The sequence below is a fragment of the Chelonia mydas genome, chromosome 2 (genome assembly GCF_015237465.2).
Source record: "Chelonia mydas isolate rCheMyd1 chromosome 2, rCheMyd1.pri.v2, whole genome shotgun sequence".
In the NCBI taxonomy this organism is placed as follows: domain Eukaryota; kingdom Metazoa; phylum Chordata; order Testudines; family Cheloniidae; genus Chelonia; species Chelonia mydas.
In genome coordinates, this window is record NC_057850.1 from 59,453,216 (window position 1) to 59,477,728 (window position 24,513).

The 24,513-nt window shown below is 39.1% G+C and overlaps 1 protein-coding gene across 2 annotated transcripts in view; it reads left to right on the top strand.

The window, feature by feature from the left end:
• ARFGEF1 (ADP ribosylation factor guanine nucleotide exchange factor 1) overlaps positions 1-24,513 on the top strand; it is a 184,009-nt gene that overhangs the window by 92,668 nt on the left and 66,828 nt on the right. For both annotated transcript variants that reach the window (XM_037892470.2, XM_043539525.1), the window contains exons 6-16: positions 1,849-2,125; positions 2,715-2,828; positions 3,709-3,881; positions 5,306-5,439; positions 12,052-12,286; positions 19,324-19,423; positions 19,557-19,696; positions 19,812-19,920; positions 21,229-21,430; positions 22,686-22,797; positions 23,664-23,869. In XM_037892470.2, the coding sequence (XP_037748398.1) occupies positions 1,849-2,125; positions 2,715-2,828; positions 3,709-3,881; positions 5,306-5,439; positions 12,052-12,286; positions 19,324-19,423; positions 19,557-19,696; positions 19,812-19,920; positions 21,229-21,430; positions 22,686-22,797; positions 23,664-23,869 (1,802 nt within the window). The remainder of the gene's footprint in view (positions 1-1,848; positions 2,126-2,714; positions 2,829-3,708; positions 3,882-5,305; positions 5,440-12,051; positions 12,287-19,323; positions 19,424-19,556; positions 19,697-19,811; positions 19,921-21,228; positions 21,431-22,685; positions 22,798-23,663; positions 23,870-24,513) is intronic.

Here is a 24,513-nt window from a genome sequence, read left to right on the forward strand (position 1 = left end):
CCAAACTATTCCTGTGTGCAGTTCTGGTCTCCCATGTTTAAGAAGGATGAATTCAAACTGGAACAGCTACAGAGAAGGGCTACTAGGATGATCCAAGGAATGGAAAACCTGTCTTATGAAAGGAGACTCAAGGAGCTTGGCTTGTTTAGCCTAACCAAAAGAAGGTTGTGGGGAGATATGATTGCTCTCTATAAATATATCAGAGGGATAAATACTGGAGAGGGAGAGGAATTATTTAAGCTCAGTACCAATGTGGACACAAGAACTAATGGATATAAACTGGTTATTGGGAAGTTTAGACTAGAAATTAGACGAAGGTTTCTAACCATCAGAGGAGTGAAGTTTTGGAATAGCCTTCCAAGGGAAGCAGTGGGGGCAAAAGACCTATCTGGCTTTAAGATTAAACTCGATAAGTTTATGGAGGAAATGGTATGGTGGGATAATATGATTTTGGCAATTAATTGATCTTTAACTATACATGGTAAATAGGCCCAATGGCCTGTGATGGGATGTTAGATGGGGTGGGATCTGAGTTACTACAGAGAATTCTTTCCTGGGTATCTGGCTGGTGAATCTTGCCCATATGCTCAGGGTTCAGCTGATCACCATATTTGGGGTCAGGAAGGAATTTTCCTCCAGGGCAGATTGGAAGAGGCCCTGGAGGTTTTTCACCTTCCTGTGTAGCATGGGGCACGGGTCACTTGCTGGAGGATTCTCTGCTCCTTGAAGTCTTTAAACCATGATTTGAGGACTTCAATAGTTCAGACATAGGTGAGAGGTTTATCGCAGGAGTGGGTGGGTGAGATTCTGTGGCCTGCATTGTGCAGGAGGTCAGACTAGGTGATCATAATGGTCCCTTCTGACCTTAATATCAATGAATCTTCATTTGAATTAAACTGATCTTCCACTTCGCATCTGACTCTTGAGACACATCTCAAACCCATTTTTTAAAGTGATTGCTTATAAGGGTAGAGGCAATTATTTAATCAGCAAGTTAAAAAAGGGATATAATTACTTAACACACACATTCTGCCATAGAGAGGGTCTAGCAACTGAAGACTTTTTGCTTGTAACCAGAAGAGTCTGGGATAGAGATCACTTACTGAAGAATGTCATGCTCATGTGCATTATATGGTTCTGTTTGTAAATAGTATTTGTAAGTTAGTATAAAGATCTGTAGTATTAAAAATCTTGCTTAATGGTTGTAATGTTAAGATTCAGAGGTTAGTACCAGTGCTAGAATTTCCTTGGTGATTTCTGTCCCCGTATCAACAATACAGCCATTAACAAATATTTTTAGTACTACACCTCTTCTTATATTTTCAGCCTTTCTGCTCTTTTGTAGAGTACTGACTCCCATGGCTGCTCTCCTTGGACGTCCCTCTTTGTTCGGTCCTACCCCAGAGTTCTGCTCCAAGATTTCCCACAAGCTGTTTTTATCCCTTCAGCAGGCCTGGTTTAGTCACCTGATCTACCTGTCCTATAGCTTCAGCACTCCTCTCCACAACCTGGGGAGGCAAGCTCAGTGTGGCACAGGTGGGGTAGCTTAGCCTTAACCCTCCTAAAGGGTAAGCTCACCCTGTCACAGCAGGTCTACAAATACAACATAAGCAAATGTACTACCAATAAAAGTAGATTCATTCACTAATGTAGCCTGGCAGGATGTAAATAGATACAATAAGAAAATATTTGAACATTGTTGACTATTTTACTAAAGGTAAAATTTTATTATCCAGCACAAATTAAGGTATACTGCTTATATTACATTTTTTTGTTTGTTTTTCCATTCATAAACAGCATCTTATTTTTAACAAAATGTTTATTGGTGAATACTTAATCTGTTTCTAGCTCCAGGAAGCCAAACAGATGGAAAAGGAAAGACACCGACAACAGCACCATCTACAGCAGTCACCCTTAAGCCATCATGAACCCGAATCACCTCAGCTGAGACATCTTCCGTCACAGACAGTCGATCAGCTCCCCCAAGAACATGAAGGAGAACTTGACCACAGCACGAATGATGTGAACAAGAGCCTTCAAGAAGATACAGAAGCAGCAAATGGATCTGATATTTACAGTGCAGAAAATGAACAGACAGAAGCTGACCAGGCTGCAGCAGCAGAAAGTAATCACTGTGTGGTTGGTCTTAGTGAGGAGGAAGAGGGTGTGGAGTTTTATGGTACTTAAGGGCTGAGCAATTTAATGGAAGATTATTCTGTTTCCAGTTAATAAAATACAGTTAAGAATAGTGTACAAATATCAGTTGCCCTTGCTACCACTGTTAACATTTTATCTTTACAACATATTTCAGTCACAAATAAATTACATCTGTTCTGGTCACTGCAGTCTAGATGCATGCTTGCACCCAGGTAATCACAAATGTGCAGCCACATATTGCAAAATATAAACATGCCAACCTTGTTTTTTCACCCTAAGCCCATTGAAATGTTAACATATATTCTTTAAGTATTTTTCACAAATTTACACAATTACTACTTAAATTATCTCTAAGGATAACTAATGTACTCCCCTCTTCTTCCCTTACCAAAACATATTTCGATCTTCTTACCTGTGAAAAGAAAAGTACATTTGACCGTTCAATACTGCTGTCTTGTTCTGGTTTTTTTTAATATATAATATTGTGTTTAAAACCTTCTTGATTGATTTTAGTGCTTGTCAATAATATCTTTCCTGCTTTGCTTTTTTTTTGGAAGCTCTGTCTAAAAGTGATGTGGGAACATATGATGGAGAAAACAATGAGTGTGAAGAAAAGGCACAAGATATTGTACAGAGTATTGTGCAGGAAATGGTGAACATAATAGTTGGAGGTATCATACTCACTTTTAAAATTTATATACTGCCAGCTTCGTTCTGCAGTCACTTTTGCCTAAGCACTCATTAAGGATTCCTTTAACCATTTGTGTATGTTTAAAATAAAAAACAATTCTAAAACATTTTAATTTCATGTTTACTTTCTGAGGTAGTCTTTCAGCTGGCCCACTTTAAACTGTGCCACTTTTCAAGAAAATGAACTAGAGTGGGGCTTTTTGCTATTTACCTTAACTGAGGGGGAATTTTTTAGGTGTGATAATTTGCTTAATTTTCAGCTATAATCAGTATTTCAGATTTCTGACTGCATTTATATCTCCACTTCCATTTTGTTTCTACACTTGTGAGTTCTTTACAATTCTTCTTCAAATCATTAATGAAAGACTAAATATTCAAAATGTCCATTTATAGCTCAGTTAAAAATGTTTTGTTTCTGCTGAAATGGTTTTGTTTTGAACTGAAACTGATTTTTTTTTCTTGCCGAAACAAAAAAATTCTTTTGGGTCAAAATGAAACCATTTCAAATTTTGAATGACATTTTCATAATGAAATGTTGATTTGACTTGACATTTCTGAATTTTGGGGGGTTTTTTTGTTTTTTTTGTCTGAAATTTTATTTAATTCTATTCAAATTCATTGAATGGTTTTGATGCCCTGAAAAATGCAATTTTTGGTGAATTTGGTTAACTTACTATTTACCAAAAAGATTTCACAGTAATATAAATTCAATACCTTGTAGGATTGGGCCCTATGCCGCTTTTAATCTTAGCGCACTGAACTTCTAGTTGACTTAATAAAAAAAATTCTTTCTAATTTTAAATTTAAATATTGTATATTTTTGCATGATATTTTGCTTTTAACCTTTTTTTCCCCCATTAGATGTAGAAGGGACTGCTGAAAGTGGAAGCGCAGATGGCACAATTGGAACTTTAGAAGATGGCAGTGACAGTGAAAATATTCAGGCAAATGGAATTCCAGGGACTCCAATCTCTGTTGCATATACACCATCTTTACCTGATGACAGGTTATCTGTCTCTTCCAATGACACTCAGGTACTAAAGGAAATAAATGTTGAAGCATGCAAAGAAAATAATAATCTGTTTCTTTTTAATAATAATAATCTGTTTCTCTTACGTTTGTGCAGACAACACGTCTTAATATAATTGTATAAAATAAATCGCTATTAAAGGAGTCTCAGGCATTTTTATTTTTTTTTTAAATTTACTGTATTCTTCTTTGACTGCTGTTTAAGACTTTTGAAAGCAAGTTACATGCAGGGCAGCAAACATTTTCACTACAGAAGGTAGATGCTCAAATTATAACACAGAATTTAACTTTCTTTGGATTTATATAAATGCCTAAAAGGACACCTATCTTTATGTTCTATGTGCTTCTTCCATAACATAAAAATAACTTCAGAAATGTTGGAGAGTTATGAGTACCAATGTATAAAACCCATTACCAGCTCTCCCTGTACAATTCTCCCTTGTTTTCAAATGTCCGTTAAAAAACAAAACAAAACAAAAAAAACCCTGCACCTTACAGTGTGCCCTAATGGTAGTGATTTGAGCTAGGCCATACCTTATATCTATGATTGGGAGGATTTGATTTTGAATTTTCATTGAAAATAATTATTTTAATGCACACCTCATTTTTCAGTTTTAAGCTTTTGTAATAGCGAGAAATAAAATAACTCTCCCTATCTTGCATTGAGATCTGGCAGCACGAATCCCTGCACATGTGTAGAATCCCGTTGGCTTAAAAAAACATGCTCCATGGGCACAGAGATCTATACTGGCAGTTTACTGCCAATGTGAACCAGTTTAAAGTATATTCTTTCCAACCCTAAGTATGCTTTAATGTTTAAAGAGATGCTGTTATCTTTTAGTTGCACAGCATACGTCTCTGATAAGACTTACCATATCCTCTTTAGAAGTGATAAGGGCATTTCTAGCATCACCAGAAGTTGGTAAATAGAAAAAAGTGAATATTTTATTCTAAAAGTTTTTGCCATCCACCATATATATAAAGACTATAACAAGACATTATAAATTATGCCAAGGCTTTATGACTGTGTAAATATTCTCATGTAACCCACTAGTATAATTATAGTTGATGTTGCCGTTTCTTTTTTCTAAAAGTTTTTTATTTTCTAGGAGCCCTGAGTGAGGGCAGTATGGTCTCAGTTGTCTTCTATAAATTTGACCTGTCCACACTTTACTTGTTGGCTCTGACTTTACATCTTCAGGGATGACACTTAACTTTACTGGGTTGGCAGTTTTATTAATGTTTTCTTCAGGTCCGTTTTAACTAAATTGTCAAACTACATTTTTAAAACTTAGTCTGGAGACCTTAAATTACATTTAACGTTTTGTCGTATTTGTACAATATCATAACTTCTCGTTGCTAGGAGGTGGGGATTTCCCTACACGCTGCTAATGCAAAATGGAATTCTGAAATATGTTAACTTCTTTAGGAATCTGGAAATTCTTCAGGACCTACGCCTGGTGCTAAGTTTTCCCACATTTTACAAAAGGATGCCTTCCTAGTATTCAGGTCACTGTGTAAACTCTCTATGAAGCCACTGTCAGATGGGCCACCAGATCCAAAGTAAGTCAGCATGATTTTCTTTTATGAAAATACTTTGATGCTAAAAAATGAAAATGAACACAAATGATAAGGGTCTTCTGCTGTTGAGAAACAAATTGTTAGCAATTTTGACAGAAAAGCCACATCATCTGAAAGTTTCCACTGAGCTGTACTTTATTTTTAATGTATTTTTTGTATGTTAAATGGCAGCATCTCTCTTTCTGCTCTGTTCTCTGATAAGTTTTAACCACTTTACATGGCTTATAAGCCTACGCTTTTCTATCTAGTCATTATTTTATTGGTAGACTAAGTCATCACTTTTTAATTACAAACCACTTCCAAACTATGAAGTCCAAGGTTTGATTAAAGGCTTTTTAATATTTGATAACTTTTTAATGTGTGATGACTGAAAGACAAATATTGTAAGTTTATTTTCTGTTACTCATTCTAGATTGTTGCAACTTGTGAACAGTATTGCTTTTCCCAGACAATAGAAAGGAAAATAAAATAATCCAAATTCAGATTGTTGTCTGGGAATGAGGACATAAGATTCTCTTAAGGAGTACTTTCACTACAGTACTTCTTCAAATAGTGTCCTTTTGTGCACAAACCCATGTACTCTTGGGTTGGAGATTTTCATCAGCAGTGTCTGTAGGGCTGCACCTATGCCCTAGACATCTTCATGCTGTGGTACAAAGGTGTGTAGGAAGGGGATGGATCCATTGTCATTCCATTTTTTTTTTTTAAACTCTGATCTTGGTCCAGGGCCTCAAGTACAGATTATGTCCAAGACCCTGGGCATCAAACCCTGCTAGACCAGCTATAGGTCTTCCCTTCACAGTGACAGTCATTCAAGTGGCCTTTGCTGCCTTTGAGAGACTCACGTCTCCTCCTAATGTAAGATCTGCTCAGGCTTAAAAGCAGATGTAAGAAGCTGAGGGAAGGCCGACTGAAGCACCTGGTGATGGAGTGCTCTCTGAGACCCCGGGTCTGATTCACCCCCCATACTTTGGATCTGGTTGCTCACAGACTTCAGGTGACTGTCTTTGGTGTGACAGTAGATCCTTGGATCCCTTCTATCTAGACCCTCAAAGAAGAAAAGTCCCCTTTCTCCAGAATGGGAAAAGAGAAGGGGAAAGTCACCCCTTTGATCTGGGTCTTAGGAGACCTTGCATCCCAATGTGGGTAGCACTGAGACTCCCATCCTCTTCAGTACCAAGACTCCAGCATCAGCTAAGAAGACTATACTGTGTACTGAGAAGCTGTCAGGTAAACAACCTAGACTGGCTGTGGCATCAACGCTGAACACAGTGCCTGTGAAACACAAAGACTCCAGAGCTGAGCCGGAATAGTCATCAGCACCATCTTCTGTAGCAAGATATGAAAAGCACACCAATCGCACTTTGGTGCTGTCTCCAGTACCACCTGGTATAATGACTCCTGATTGGAAACACATTTCTAATCAGCCGAAGCAGAGATGACTGAATTCAATATTAGTGAGGAGATTTCCTTTCTTTTTATTTCTGTTAGATTATCGTGGTCCTTTTGGAGATAGCACAGGGAAAGAATTAATAGAGAACCAGCTACCAAAGGCTACTTCAGACAAAAGTAACCAATCCATAAGTTTGTCTGGTGCATATACACAAGGATACCTGCGTTAAAGCCTTTACCTATCAAGTTTCTACACGTCTAGTAGAGGGAACCCTCAATTTCAGAGAAATTTAGTTTTGTTAGAGCAGACTTCTTAACTATATTGGGAGATTAGGGTCTTCACCCGTAGGAAAATGTGAAAAATGAGGGGAAAATATATTAAATAATCTGGACCACCCAGTCTCTTTTATCTCTCATGCTTTTCAAAGCCTGAAACCCCTGCCTCGTGCTTGGGTAGTCATTAATATTCTCCTGGCTCCCATTTGACCCTACATCACGAATTGCCCTAAGCTCATTTCAGTTTTATTTTGCAAATAGCTACAAAAGTTGTGGAGGGTACCACTCTGAGCTGCAGAGGGGATAAAACTGGAAGGGAGTGGACGGTGCATCTGGATAACCCCAGAAGCCCTCTTTCAAAATTTTAGGGATTTCTGTGTGTCCAGACCTTGCTTTCTCATAGTTCTAATTATAATGGCCAACCCATAAATCTTTGAAAATGGGACACCATACTGAGTGCTTAGAAAAGTGTGTGACTACTCCACTATGTGTGCATGCAAGATTCTTTGAAAGTAGTAGTTTCTAATATATTGAGAGAGAGGATTTTGAAGTTTTGAATAAAGATAAGACAACTACTGACTCCTTTAAATGTCTCTTTAAGTGTGAATAAGTATTGACCATCCAATTCAGTTTAAAGGGAAGTTGTACCAAAGAAATGGATTGCCTGTGATGATGAATTCTAAATGTAGCTCTTTAGGGAGAGATGATGTCCTTGAATACAGTCAGGAAATGCTGCTACCACTGATGTCCTAACTTTGGAATAGTCCAGGATACTAGTGATTTTTCAACAAGTAGAACAATAGTTTGTAGGATCAGAAAAAAGGTGGTAATATTCTCATTCAAAGTTCTACAATAAGATTCTGGTTATCCATCCCCCAGCCTGCATGGTCACTGTTTCTGCTGTAAAACTTGACACTGGATTATTAGCGCCTTAGGGATGTATTCAGTCTCCCGTCTAAACTAAAGGAAAGAATAATATCAGTTGAGAACAGTGTTTGGTTTTCGCTCCCCTTGGGAATTGGTCTGCATAGATGCCAGAAAGAAGACTTAAATTCTGACATATGACTTTTGTTAAACTATCTGTCTGAGATTAAGAAACGAGATTTACCAAAGGCAGTAATGGGTTAACCTACTCCTGGAGGGCAGCAGTAGCTGCTGAGGCACTTGGAATCCATCCTTTTAATCCCTAGAGTCCTTGACATGCAAATTAGGACCAATTAAGCTCTCTGCATAGGGTAAATTGAAGGAAATGACATTTGGGACAAAAAGAAACAGCTGCCAAGACATTCAAAGATGTCCTACATTTGGAGTAATGCCTGGAATTGCTCTCCGGTTCTAAAGCGTTGAAGGCTTGTCAGCCATTTCAAACATGTTTTTAGTGGGGGGAGTAGTGGATAAGATAATGGCAACATTTTAAAAATAAATGATTAGCAGTTTACCTAAGATCGCTTTAGAGAATTCTAAAGTAAAAAAAAAAAAAAGTTTTTGGAAAATCAGGTAGTGAAAAAGCAAGACTGAGAACAGACACACAAATATCTCAAGAGAAAATTCCAGTAATGTTTAAAACAAAGAGAAACAGAGGAAAAAAATAACTAAAATAAACTGAAAACATGTTTACTGAAAAATAAGTCTTCATGAGTATCAACAGAGTTATTGGAGAGGAAGCCTTGTTGTTAAAAGCACAAATACTGAGAGTCAAGATCTGGATTCTATTCCTAGCTCTGCCACAGATTTCCTGTATGACCTTAGACAAGTCATTTGACACTTCTAACTCATCTTTCCTTGTAGAATGAAATGGAGATACCTCCTTTTGTCACAGGGATGTTCTAAAATTTAATTATTTGGCCTTGATCCTTAAGCTTGTTATACACGCGCAGATCATTACAACCTTTGGAGTCCCACTGAGGTCAACAAGCTGCAGGACTGGGGTTGTAGTTATAAAGTGACTTGATCTTCTGATGAAAGATAATATAAAAATCAAAAGTGTTGCAAGAGAGTGTCTTCTAATTAAACTCCTTTTACGTGTAGGTCTACAGTACCTTGAAAATGAGCAGGAAACTCCTAAAGACTAGAGTATCTTTCTCAATTCCCAGAAAAAACAAGAATGAATTTTTAATCATGAGCTCTGTGGCCTAAATTTGTTTATATATGTTTTTATATAACATGATCTTTCACTGTGATTTGCATCCAAGAATTGCTTTTTGGCAGTATTTGTCTTCTATGAGTCCTCTGTAAAATCTACTGGATGCCCCATAGGAGTGGTTCAGTTTTCTGAAATGATAGTGTTAGGGGGCTTATTCCTTCACCCACTCATTTCCCTGGTCCTTCTCGCATGAACAGAGAGCAACAATACCCGAAGTCCAAAGGTGCAAACAATTCGATGTTTACTGGGGTGAACTTCCAGCAAGCATGATTCCAGTTTCCTTCCTTAGTATCCTCCTTCCCAGCTCTGACACCACAGAGCCTTACACCTGTGTCCCTGTTCCCATTCCTGCCCTTAGCCAAACATGATTCCAATTTCCTTACTCCCATTCCCTGTTCCCATTTCCCCCTTTAGCAAAACATGATTCCAGTTTCCTTACCCCCATTCCCTGTTCCCATCTCCCTCATACACACACCCATCCCCTCCCACCCACGCCCACTCACTTCCTCATTGACTACAGATTATATAGTAAAACCTGAGTTCTGCTCAGCTATACCTTAACCAATCATTTTCCTGAAATTTAACTAACCAATCCTAACCTATTGTAACATGATTATGTAACCAATTATATCCCACCACCTTAATTAGTTTACACCCAGCAAAATTAATTATATGGCAGACAGGAACAATCACAGAACCAGACAGAGATTATACAGACAAACAATAGCAAAGTGGGAACTATAATGACAAAACAATACAGAAGTGAGGATTTCACATCCCAGTATTGATAAGTGAGTTCTTGCCAGACAGGATGCTGTTTCCTTTTACATTTTCTAGGCACTTCCCTTTCTCTGGAGGTGATAGGCATTATCAGGACAGGATTGTATTCCTAACAGCCCAATAGCACCTTCTTTCAATGTGACTAGTTTGGGATGTGACCAGTCGCTTCCTAGCTTATGGCTGCCTCTGCTGCTTAGCCAAAGGCCTTAGCCTAAGCACAGGGCCTCAGACTGTCACAGTAAGAGAAGGCCCTTACACCGGCAGACAGTGATTTTGATTCTCTCTTTTATACCTCTATAACTAGCCAAGTGATAAGAATACACCTAAATTTTTAGAGTATAGGCCTTTACAGACAGGCCTGAATATCTATATCCTAACAGATCCCATCACCCTTAAGGGTGCAAATATTCTCTCTCTTGTTCCCCCCCCCCCCCCCCCCCCCCCCACAAATTCTATCGTTAATCAAACTTTTCTGACATTCATACCTCTAGTTTTAAGACAGCATGCTTCCTCTGTATATAGCATTAGTTCCCAAGACAATTACCAGAATGTAATTACCACAGCAGTCCGGACTTTTAGAGTGACTATTGGAGGAAGTCACATTTATTTGGCTAGCGCAAAATCCAAATGGGAGTGGTTTTGACTTATTCACACTCGTTGCAATTTGTCCCTTAATTCCTTAAACTGCAGCTGCATCTCCATTTATTATATACTGTTGGTCAGAGCCCAAATTTTGTCTTTTTAGTAGTCAAATATGTTTACCTAAGAAGTGAGAATGAGCTGTTCTTCACTCCTAAGAAAATACTACTTTAAAAACAGTTAAATGTCATTGGGTATACTGGAATTAGAGGCTTCCCTGCAGTGATTCTTGCTAAGGTGCAGAGGTTTAAAGTGACAGACAGACTTGTGATCATGGAAGTTTTTTCTCAGATTATTATGGCAGTGATGGTATGTTATCTCTTTTCTCTTTAGCAGTGAACAAAGGTTATTTTGTTAGCCCTATCTGAGGGTATCATTCTCAAATTGATTTTCCTGTGATTGCATCAGTGGTCTGTGGTGGACCCCATTACTTTCCGTGCTCTCTGGATCTGTGTTATGCACCTGATAGAAATGGTCCTAAGAAGCTATGCCAGATAATGCACACAGTATTTCAACAACTATATTTGTTTTTCTCTTATTCCTCTAATCTCTACTTTTCAGAAGATTGTATATAATAACCTTTTCAAATTGCTTTGAAAAGGTGGATAACTTTCATGGAGATCTTATGGTTGCTGCTTGACTTTTCATTGTTTAGTTTTGGATTTTTTTTTTTTTTTTTTGAGGTGGGTGGGTGTTGTGGTAGTTGGGTCTCCAAAATTGTTCTTCAGTTTGTCTGTAATGCAAGTATAATGTTCACACACCCCGCTTTGATCTCTGACTATACGTGCATAAAGAAAAGTGAGGTGTCAAGTGCTAAGTGGTGAGAGAAGAAAGCCTAAATAGATCAAGCAGTATATTAGCTGCCCAGGGTCCCTTATTCAGTTTTCCATGCTGGAGGAGCATATGGAGAAAAGAAGAATTTGTGGAATTCTGTAACTTTCACTCTTCTTCCCGTGTCCCCATTTCTGGGAGAAAAAGCCCATCCGCCCAAGCCACTCAGAAGAGGCGAATTCTCTCTTTCTCTTATGATTAGGAAGTGGGGAGAACCATCTCATGTCCAGCCCCAAACAGCTGTTCAGGAGAGGAGGGGATTGTGTAGGTGGCAGAGGGAGGGACAGGCCTACAAAAGGCTGCTGTGGGCTTAAACACACTTTTGTCTGCTTGAAATGTGCCAAATTGTTGTTTGTAACTAAGGCCTCCTTTTTTGCTACTTTCTTTAACAAAGTGTTTTTTTAAACAGTAGCATGTTGTTTCAAGTACTTGAAACATAAAATAATTGTGTGGCTCACGAAAACTTTCCAGAAACATGTTTTACACTGTAATTACAAACTTGTTCATACCTGGTATATATTATTTCATTCTAGGTCTCATGAGCTGCGATCAAAGGTTCTTTCATTGCAGTTGCTTCTGTCCATTCTGCAGAATGCAGGACCTGTCTTCAGGACAAATGAGATGTTTATAAATGCTATTAAGCAGTATCTTTGTGTTGCGTTGTCCAAGAATGGAGTTTCATCTGTTCCAGAAGTTTTTGAGCTTTCACTTTCAATATTCCTTACACTTCTCTCAAACTTCAAGACACACCTAAAGATGCAAATTGAGGTATGTTATACAATTTTCAGTGACTTAAGTCTTTGCTTTTTAACTGTACCGCTGTCTACAGTCATGTAGCTCAATGTTTTTTCTACTTGTGGAAACACTGAATTTTTGTAAAGATACTGTTCACTAAGTTTCTCTCTCTATTGAGTCTCCGCTCCCTAATATGAGAAGGTCTGAACCTTCCCACCCCTGCACTCTTCCCCCACCCTCCAAAAGGCCTTCCCCCCCCCCAACGACAAAGGGAGCTGTTACTGATAGTGCCCTTGAAACATCATTCAGGTAGAGCAGACCGGCCAACATTCTGTATGGAAAGTCTTCTGGAATATTTGTAGAAATATAGGTTCAATTTGCAGTTCTAATGTATGTGTTTTAAATAATTTAATGTTCAAATCTTAGTACTGTGACTAGTTAACTTACCAAATAGAAATTAAGAAATCCTTTTGGTAGTGGCATGATTAATTTGGAATCAAAAATGCATTTGTCACTGATAAGATTTGTTCTTTGGTGGCACTTAGAGACTATGAAGAAGTTGATTGGTGAAACACCCACGTAGTCATTATGAGTTTTACTAATATCACGATCAATTTAAGCAAAATCACAGATCTAGAAAACAAAATAAGAATAAAATCGGAATCCATGTCAAATATACTCATCAGTCTATGGGGCTTTGGGTTCCCCTTAACAAGAGATTTAGTGTTACAGTTTGTCACCATCCTGCTATCTGGAGGTCCCACTGAGGGTCAAGTTTGATTCCCTTTTTATGCACCTATTTCTTATATCCACCTATTTTCAAGACCGTATTTGATTAAATCTTGGACTCTTGTCCATATTTGTCATACCTGCTACCCATTTTGGGGGTTTGGACAATTGTCATAAGCATTTGTGCACATGGAAGATTCTCAGTACAATGCAGTTAAGGATGGCTGGCTAAATAAATCCTTTTCAGTCTAGACAGTTTATCACAAGATCTATATTGCTAATCTTCTGACCCAAGGCTGCCTACTAATGCTATCTCTTATTAGGCCTTACCTGGCCCTCTGCTAACTATTACTACCAATAGGCCTCAATCTAAGTACTAGGCTTCAGGCTCACTTTATAAAGTAACCTTTAAGTTTCTTTGCTTACTCGTATTATAGCTGTAGTTTCATTTGCACTAATTTAGTAATCATCTTAATTATTTCTAAGATTATTTATCTGATCACCTGAGCTCAGGTTATTGGTCAAAGGTCAAATTTTGCTTAAAAAAACAACTCCATCATATTTGACTGTGAATGTGTATTAATTATCTGGGAAGGCATACTTTCAGCTCTTTTATATATTAACAGATTTTAATGAAAGATAAGAAATCCATACACCCACAGTATAATACACATGGTATTTTTGTGACCAACGTGAATATTTACAGAATTGTAGAATCTTAGCTTTCAAGAAGAGGAAAGCCATTTATAATCTTGTAATTATGCATTATATATTAAATGTAAATAATGTATATGTTATACATTATACAACATTATATAATCTGGGACTAGATCTCTAAACTGGGAATTAAATCTTCTAATTGGCTGCATACGGTATTGATGGAAGATAATGAGATTCAGAAGTAGCAAAATCTGCAAGTAAACTCTGCTGTCAAGCAAAGTTCAGTGATGCAAACAGAAGTTTTAGTTCTAGAGTATATGGCATAAAACAAGAATATAATATTTTAAAAACTATGAACAATATAGTATAATTGTATTTTATGCAAGAAATTTTAGAATAAAAAATGTGGCTTAAATGGTACTTAGGTTTATATGATTGTATCTGAAAACATATTAGCTGTTTTCCTTTTCTAGAAAAAGCCAAAACATTTGACTGCTGTGACTACTCTTCTCAAGTATCAAGGCACAAATCTGCTTGTATTTTGGTGATTGAATAAGATCCCATTTCATCCATGTCCTCAGTTCTCAAAGAGTGTGCATGCTGTTTCACTCCCTGGGGCATAGATTCAGAAATCCATCTTCATCTCAGCAGCAAGGGTGGAATTTATCAAAGCCTCTACAGACACTACAGCTATTAAAGCTTTCTTACCAAAGAGCAGATTCTAAGACAAACAGGAAGCAGTAATCTCTATGAGGCCTTAGTCTCAGTGAAAGTATATGATGGTTCTGGTGACTTTTAGGCTTTATGGCATTGGGTAACTATTCCGTGCCATTCATAATACTGTCTGAAGCCTCTGCAGTGCTAGTTATGGAAGTGCTCTGTACATTTAACCACCATGGATATGCTGCTGTTTGTTCTCCAAGACATTCAGGATTCTCTGCTGTGGTGCACAAAGGAGGATCATCATGTTGGAGTCCCCTCCCTATCTCCCTTACCATCTGTACTGTTAATCAGATACCTCAGGAGTCAGTTCAGGAGCTGAATCCTTCAGGGCTACCTCTCAGGGTTGTTGTGAGTATAAAGATATTAACAACAATAATGGGGACCCCATAAGTGCAGAATATAGATAAGTTCTTCCCTGTAATCAAATCTAAAACTGTTCAAATGTAAGGGACAATTCTGCGGTGTAGTGCCATAGCAGCTGTGAGGAAAGAGGCCAGTCTTGCCAGTTCCATTTCAGAAAGCTGTCATGCTCTGAGAGTGGTTAATCCATCATCAGATCACTTCAATGGCTTTGTGTTTACCTGAAAAAGACATCATTTTAGAAGATTCCTCAAGCAAGTACAATCATGTATATCTCAAGAAGTCAAGCCTGTATTACCTTTTCCACAAATAAGGCAGATCGTTGCTGCATTCTTTTGACACCAAGAAAAATGAGAGATGTTTCTGATTCTGTTTCAAAGAAACAGGAGCCAGCATTTTTGACAGACTTATTTTTTTTCCTGGACTTCAGCTAGGAGTTCCTTTGTGTGTACTCTTGATACCACTGATCCTACAGGTTGTCCAAAAGGCATGGACAGATTGTAATTGTTAGCCCCAGACTGGGCTTGGCAGTTGTGGTGAGCTCCTGGAGCTAAGACGACCCACAAGCTGTGCTTTCTTTTACACCGAATCTCTTGTCTCAGGATCAGGGCCAGGATTCTCCACTTAGATATGAAATTCCTCAGACTGACTGCTTGATTTTGAGATTGAGCACTATATTCTGTTGGAAGGCTTGGAAACCTGCTTTTTAAGAGGAAGATGCTCTCCACTTGGGCTATTTAAAAAGAAGACCACTGATGGTCATCCATCCTTTTTCATTTTGAACTATTTTATTGCACTTAAACAACCAGAATGGCCTCTGGGGCTCGATCAGAATCCTTCCGGTTGCCATCTCTACTTTCTTCCCACCCACGTATGGGAGCTCTCTCTGTCTTCACTCATCTTACAGTAACAATCGTTCTAAAAGGGTCCATATAGTCTATGTATTTCCAGTCATGCATGAATCATCGTTGTAATGGTAATTTGATCATGATAATTTTACCATGACTAAAAAAGGTCATTGTGGGTGGGAGAAGAACATCTGAATCTTTGTCAGTCTGTGCAAATAGCATGGCTATAATATCTTGGCGACCTAGTGGGGTTTAGACCCTGATGATTTATTACCTCTGTTCCCCCACCTGTGAATAACCATCAAGTTTTCCCTGTGATGAACAAAGATAAGTAATTAAACTTTCCTGTCATTAAGTCTTCTCATATGGTGGATAGCTGAGAGGGTATTGTTGTTTTTTGTTTGTTTTTTAAAACCAAGTAATAGACATCAAAATCAGCCTGAGGGTTGCTTAAAGAAACAAATAGTCACCACAATTTTCAGAAAATTAATTTCTCCCCAGACATATTTGTCCAAAGACAGTCCAGAAGCCAGAAGTCTGTTCTTTTCATGGATGCACAGAGATCTGGGCATTATAGATTTATTTCTTATTGACTGAATTTAGTGCGTGTCTTTTCTTATGAGAGTCGTCTGGAAGGCGGAAAAGGACAGAGTTCATGTTATCCTTATAGCTCAGGCCTGGGGCCCATAATTCTGATACTTAGGACTCCTACATTTAGTACTGGAACTTTCATTGATTCTATCTCAGGAACTGGTCAATTTACCTGTTTCCAGACTGTCTTTGTCTAGCAGCATGGTTACTCCTGAGGGCATTCTGCACCAAAAAAATAAAAATTCTGTGCACAATATTTTAAAATACTGCAAATTTTATTTGTCAAATAAATGTGGAGACTCCAGCATGGCATTGGGGCGCGCAGGCCACTGGCTGCACAAAGGTTGGAGATCTCTGTGCAGTTTTCGCCCAGGGACATGGACTCAGTGGTGAGACTGCAACCAACCCTGACATAGCGCCAGGACTGGGCCTGCCCCAGAAACACTCCAGGGCTCTGCCCCTCTGTGCCAGGTGCACCAGATGTGGGCAGGAAGGCTCAGCAAGGCAGGATCCAAGTGTGGAGGGGCTTAAGTGTGGGGGATCCAGGTGTGGGTTGAGATGGTTCTGTGTGGAGCAATCTGGGTGCTGGTGGCTCAGTGCGGGATCCAGGTGCAGGGGGAATCTAGATGCACAAGGGATTGTTGGGGGGGTTCTGGGTGCAATGGGAGTCTGCAGAGCGGGTCCAGGTGGAGGTTGTTGGGGTTCAGCAGGAGCGTTGTCTGGGTATGGGGAGGATAGAGCTCGGCAGGGAAGTCTGGGTGTGGGGGGGGGCTCAGTGGTGGGGTCCAGGTGCTGGGGGAGTGGGGCTTAGTAGGGTGGGGATCCAAGTGCAGCTGGTTGGGGCTTGGTACAGTGGGGATCCGGGTGTGGGTGGCTCGTCAGGGTGGTCCAGATGCAGGAGGAGTGAGGCTCATCACAGGGTTCTGGGTGCGGGAGAGAAGGTGAGACTCAGTGTGAGGGTCTGGATATGAGGGGGGCGGGATTGGGAGGATGGGGGAGCAGCTCCCTGTATCGTGATCCCTCCCCATGCAGCTGAGGAGCAATGGTTGCAGGAAGTGGGGTGGCAGGGATGGGGAGGGAGAGAGTTTGAAGAGCTTCCTACAGCCGGGGAAGACATTTGGGGGTGGGATGCCATGCAGGGGAAGAGGAAGTCTCGTCCTCCTCAGCCCAGCTTGGACTAGCAGCTGAGCCTGACATAGGGTAGAAGTCATCAGCTGGGTCTTCCCCAGACCTGCCCTCTGCCCCACAGTGATTTACTTCTCTGCTGGCTGCCCTGGGCACCTGAAACATACTGCTGGTGAGGGTTGCATGACTACTCTTGTGGCTTGCTTTTGCTTCCCCATCAGAGAGTCATTTTTCTACAGGAAAGCAAAGAAATCAGTGGCGCAGAATTCCCCCAGGAGTAATGGATATGTGCTAATACATAACAAATAAGGATGTAGCCTGAGAAAAATTTAATCTTCTACATTCTGCTCTGTTTAGATTCTGCAAAATATGGAAACACTGTGGGTACTGCATTTGAAAGATTCTATAAATGTTAAAACAACTTGTCTTAGTAGGAAGGATTATGTTCAGTGTAGTAGTGATTATTTATTTTATTTTAAACTCTTGGTATTGTGGCCTTGAATAATGCTTTTATCAAATAAAATCAACTTAAAAAAGGATGTAGTCCTTGATCTGGTTCGTACTGTTTGTTGAGCTCTCCATACTTCCCAGTGGCCTTTCTTTACTGTGAGTAATAACTAGGGAGCTCTACTGATCTGGGTTTTTTATATATATAATCTAAAGAGCTCTGTGTGGTGGTGAACTGTGCTACACATCTGGTCAAGTCTCACTTTTAAAAAATGCTTACCGTCAAAGTTATTTAGAGAACACTGTTGCTGTTTTTCCCAAAATAATTGGACAGTTCTACCCTAAAGCGAAAATAGCCTGATCCTAATAGCTACCAGTGGATAGAGAGATGAAATTTCAGAAGTGGATAGTTGCAAGCTAGTTTGATGCAGTAGTTTGTATTTTATGAAATGGCGCAAACTAACAGTTCTGTCCACACCCAAGTAACTTGAGCAGCTGCTTGTGCTCATATTCTGAGAGTCTTTGTGACTGTTTCTTATTCTGTGGGCATACTTCACCATCAGTATGTCCAACATATGACAGCTCAGGGCTGTCCTCTCTCTCATACTCTGCCCAATCTAGTTGGCAAGCATGCTCGGTGCCACAACCCCACTATTCTAGTTGATGACTCCATTATGGATCTCTGTGAAAGGAAGAGAAAGGAGCTATGAAGACAAAGGTCTCCTTCCTCAACAGTTTGGATGAAGGAAAGCTGAAAGTGTGGTTCTGAGGAAGAAGTAAGAGCCAGATTCATGCAATAGAGATGTGAGGGTCCATTCCATCATCCCCAGAAGTCAGAGGCAAAGATAGTGTTCTCTGGCCAGGTGTCCAACATATGTAATCTGGGATTATAGAATACACCTCTCTCCCATATGCCTACAACCCCCTTCAACTGAAGGTTGTCAGAGTTATGTTACTTTTAAACCATCACGTGGACTCATCCTTCTCCTATGCCTTGTGCCATCTCTCCCATAAGAATTGGGGACCTTTTTTATGAATTAATACCCCCACTTCCACTCAAGCCCAAACAGATCTGCAAGTCTGTTACGGAAAATTGATATTTTTAAAAACATTAGCTATTGTGCTGTGCAAGAGTATTTTCTCTTGGATTAAGTTGTCCCACAATACAGCCAGTGTCTGGCCTTCTGGGATTTGAATAGATATTTTTATAAAAGATATGATCTAAGAATTCTTTTGGGCAAGTTATATGGTGTGTGCTATATAGAAGGTCAGACTAGATGATCACAGTGGTCCCTTCTGGCATTAGACTTGATGAATCTGTAACTACTTCTGGAAGGAGCCCTACATTTATATGTGTAGTGACTTTTTAAGGTCCTGCAGACTGTAAAACCTACCCACTAATCATGAGTGAAAACATTTTCCACCCCAAAAGTCTGCCTCTTATTATCTATATGCATTCAGTATTGGATGAATCAGAATGTTAGCTTTCATAGTCAAAATGTGTAATTGGAAAAAATATGTTTATACGAACTACATGTGGTTGAAATTTAATAGATGGTTTTTTTCTCTTCCTGAAATAATTCCTAGGTTTTCTTCAAAGAAATTTTCCTATATATCTTGGAAACATCTACTAGCTCATTTGATCATAAATGGATGGTTATACAAACACTGACAAGGATATGTGCAGGTACTAACAATCCCTTGGTTCTGATTTTTAATTTTGTGTGCTAGATGAGTTGCAGGTGCAAATATCTTTTAAATTTTGATTTTTTATTCCTATTTCTACCTAAGTTTATCAATATTTCATTTCATTATTACAGATGCCCAGAGTGTAGTGGATATTTATGTAAACTATGACTGTGACTTAAATGCAGCAAACATATTTGAAAGACTGGTTAATGACCTTTCAAAAATTGCTCAAGGAAGGGGTAGCCAAGAACTTGGCATGACTAATGTTCAGGTAGGTATTCTGGCAAGTTTTATTAAGTTACAAGTTTGTAGGAATGATGCCTATAAAATATTTTAAATCTTTTCATTACACTAAAATGTTCTCCAACTTTTGAAATCTCTTCCAGGAGTTAAGCTTGAGAAAAAAAGGATTGGAATGTTTAGTATCAATCTTGAAGTGCATGGTAGAATGGAGTAAGGATCAATATGTTAATCCCAATTCTCAGACAACCCTTGGTAAGATATTTTGGAATATTTATGCTTTAGCACTTACTGAGTGGAGATGCTCAAGAGCATCACCATAGTTGCTCAAGTAACTAGGTAACCTGATCCATCATGTTATTTGAATGGTGCTGTTCAGGTGTTTGGCAGTCATACCTAATATTCACAAAAATGCACAAGCTCTTGAGTTTCTAATACAGGCTTTTTGAAAATGTTTCCAGTTGTATAAGCACTTAAGCTAAATGTAACACGTCCTACTTAGCCACAATGATCTAATAAGCTTGCAGCACTTAAACACTATTCGTTGTATTAATACAAGAACCTGCACAAACAAGTGAGCAATATGTCCCATTTGCTAAATTTCTTATGGAACTTTCAGTGCAAAAATTTGTTTTAAACCTAGCTGATCTTGAGTTATTTCAATTTCAATAGTAAAACATCAGAAGCTACTTAATTCTATTATATTACACACTTCTAATTAGAAAAACAGTTCTGTATAGCTGTTTTGTATAAAACTTACTCTGAGCTGAGACTTTCAATCTCCCCATATTTTTAAATACTGAACTTCATGTTATTTTGATTAATACTAAATTAGGATAGTGACTGCTTTTTATGTTTTCTAACGTAAAGCCCAGTACTAATTGCCAGAGCCACAGATGATGAAATAATAATAGCCATAAACAATGCTCATTATTTTTATTACTATTTCTTATTTCTATGTGATACATGGGATAACAGAGGCTCTGAGAGGTGAAGGTCAGAATGTTCAAACTGAGTATCTAAAGACTGGCACCCAAAGTGGTCTGATTATCAGAGATGCTGAGCATCCAGGGCTCACACTGAAGTCAGTGGGAATACCAGCTCCTTGACACTTCTGAAAACCAGGCAGTCTAAGCACAAAGTTTTGAAAATTTTGTCCAGTGTGGCTTGTTCCAGCCCAAAGAGGGGAATCAAACCTGAAAATCAGAGGGGAAATATTTACGATTAAAGTTCAGGAGTTCTTGCAAAAATACCATTATCCTACATCCATGTCACTGCTTTTGGCAAGATAACTGACTCAATATTATATTAAGAAACACCACTTCTAATGTAAAACTTGATTTTCAAGTACATTTTATACTGTGAGAAAGTCCTTTGATATACCCTAGGCACAGGTTTCTACTAAATAACAGTAAAGGGATAATTGAGGAAACGTATATCCTTAGTAACTTTATAAACCTTAATTTATTTTTCAGATTTTTTCTGAACTGTGATTTTGTAAGTTTTTACAGTGTGTTTAACTTTTGAAAACAAGGCTTGGTTTCCTTTGTTTGCACTTTATAGGGCAAGAAAAACCCACAGAGCAGGAGAGCAATGAAACCAAACACCCAGAGACAATTAACAGATATGGAAGCTTAAATTCCCTGGACTCTACAGCCTCATCAGGAATTGGCAGTTACAGCACACAGATGTCTGGCACTGACAACCCAGAGCAGTTTGAGGTCCTAAAGCAACAGAAGGAAATAATAGAACAAGGAATAGATTTGTAAGTGTACTTTGTCACCCGTGGAATGGTGGATTCTCAGGCTCTCTTGGAACTCTGAGGACTCCTTCCCCCCCCCCCCCCCCCCCAATTACTCCTTCCATCATCCAAAAACCTCTGGATGTAGCAGATGTTCCTCTGATGGTAGAGCTCTAGATGCTGCTCCATTTGGAGGCTGCCAACATTGCTCTGTGTGTTAGCCTGTTTCCTCACAGCTAGAGAGGATGAGCATTCTGCCTCTCCCGCAATCCTGTCATAAAAGAAGGGGATCCAGACTTGGATAAAAAAGTATATTAGATTCATACAATAAATAGACCAGTCAAAAGAATTGACTTACTTTTCGTAATGCCTTATTTGACAAAAGTCTACATATTAGTTCCTTTAAAGGAAATTCTCTGCATGTTATTTCATAGCCCTGTTCTAATGTGAACTGGAGAATAGTTAAGACATTCACTAGAAATGGTTAGGAATTTTACGGTAGAATGGTTTTCTGATGGAAAAATTATTTTTGGTAAAATTAAAATTTTCCACCGGAAAATATTTCAATTTTCACAAGAAAATTTTTCCAAGTTCTGAGGCTCTACCGCCCCATGACAGCCTGCCTGGCAGGTTCTTTGGCCTCCAGGCAACTCAAGGAGCTTCAAGCATTTAGAAAAGATCAAAATGAAGGGTTTTGATCTTTTTAACGAATTTTTGAAATTTCCATTCTGTGGGAAATATCATCATTTCATTTCAGAATTTTTCAGAAATCCAGCCAGTTCGAATCTCTGGACTTGTGTAGACAGTATTGCACCACATTAACATTCCATTGGTTGAAGAGAAGGAAGAATATTTGTATTGCTCAATGAGTTGAGGACTTACATATATTGAGACCGTCTTTAGAGGGAGCTGCTCAGTTCAGTACCTCAGTACTGGCAATCATTAGCAAGAGAAAGTGGTTGTGAAAAACCAAAAGGCATCCCATGAGGATTAGTTCAGGGCAGATATTGAATCCTTACTGAAGCCTAACCCCTTCAATCTTTGCAGAAGAGACAAGGGAGTGGCCTGTCCCTACTTTGTGTACATTTTGGACAATTTAGCAGAGGAAGAAAACTAAAATAACTTTGATTAGCAAATTAAAAAAAAGTATTTTGATGTTACCTATGATATCAGTAAGTTGACTGTCTTATTTATCTGGGTAAGACTGTGTGTGTGTGTGTGTGTGTGTGAGAGAGAAATGTTTATTATAATTAATACCATATTGACATTGCTTATGCAGATTTAATAAGAAACCAAAGAGAGGAATACAGTACCTGCAAGAGCAAGGAATGCTTGGCACTACTCCTGAAGATATTGCCCAGTTCTTGCATCAAGAGGAAAGATTAGACTCGGTAAGGAAACTGCTCTGGTAACTTTAGTTTTTGATATTTGTGCTTATGTTGCTACCTGTTTACACCAATTATAAATCTCATAGGGCTAGAATGCTCTAGAGTGTACTGTGCCTATACAAAGGAGTAAGCGGAAGAAGGAATCCTCACTTTATTTTTTGTGGCCTACTGGACCTTGGACCCAGGAATGTAGGGATAAGCAGGCATTGCATGCCCACTTACTACACCCTCCCCTAAAGAGACTGGGTGGGAAACAACAGGAAATGGCCAGTGCAGCTGTGACAAGGGCTTTTTTGATAAGCTACTGCTATCTTTTGAATGCATGCATGCAACACATGGAGTGGAGCAAAATGGTGAATGAACAGAATGCAGAGGAGAAAAACAGTAAATAGAAGAGAGCACACCAAGGGGGCACTGTTCTGGTGTGTGTGGCTAAAATAAAAATATGCTATTTACAGAGCAGTAGAGAAACATCACAAATATTTTTTAAAGAACTGCTTTTGTTTGCATGTGAACAGAATATTTACTATGAGGGAATGTAGTGTAGTGCGCCACTCTTTCCAGTTCTCATCTGCTGCTAGCCCACCTTTTCCTTCCCTGTCTTCGGAAGCTCTGCAGCATTAAATATGAAGGGCTTTCATTGGATATGATCTAATTAGTATCTGTGCAGATCATTGTGCTGGGCTGACTTAGTCAATCAAGCCAGGAAAAATAGGAGTATTTTAAACATAGATATTACCTGTTAGATGCAAGAAAAGATGCCTAATGCTATAAATAGATTTTAAATATGCTGTGGCAGTGTTTGCATACTGTACATAAATGCAGTATGTTGTTTTGGTATTCTACCTTCCTCTTCATTCTTATTTTAGACTCAGGTTGGAGAGTTCCTGGGAGACAATGATAAAATTAACAAAGAAGTCATGTATGCTTATGTGGACCAACATGATTTTTCAGGAAAGGATTTTGTATCAGCTCTGCGCCTGTTTTTAGAGGGATTCCGTCTTCCAGGAGAGGCTCAAAAAATCGATCGGCTAATGGAGAAATTTGCTGCTAGATATTTAGAATGCAACCAAGGGTAAGCAGTACTTTCTAAACTGGGAGGAGAGGTAGATACGCTGGAGGGTAGGGATAGGATACAGAGGGACCTAGACAAATTAGAGGATTGGGTCGAAAGAAATCTGATGAGGTTCAACAAGGACAAGTGCAGAGTCCTGCACTTAGGATGGAAGAATCCCATGCACCACTACAGACTAGGGACCGAATGGCTTGGCAGCAGTTCTGCAGAAAAGGACCTACGGGTTACAGTGGACGAGAAGCTGGATATGAGTCAACAGTGTGCCCTTGTTGCCAAGAAGGCCAATGGCATTTTGGGATGTATAAGTAGAGGCATAGCCAGCAGATCGAGGGACGTGATCGTTCCCCTCTCTTTGACACTGGTGAGGCCTCATCTGGAGTACTGTGTCCAGTTTTGGGCCCCACGCTACAAGAAGGATGTGGAAAAATTGAAAGAGTCCAGCGGAGGGCAACAAAAATGATTAGGGGTCTGGAACACATGAGTTATGAGGAGAGGCTGAGGGAACTGGGGATGTTTATTCTATGGAAGAGAAGAATGAGGGGGGATTTGATAGCTGCTTTCAACTACCTGAAGGGGGGTTCCAAAGAGGATGGCTCTAGACTGTTCTCAGTGGTAGCAGATGACAGAACAAGGAGTAATGGTCT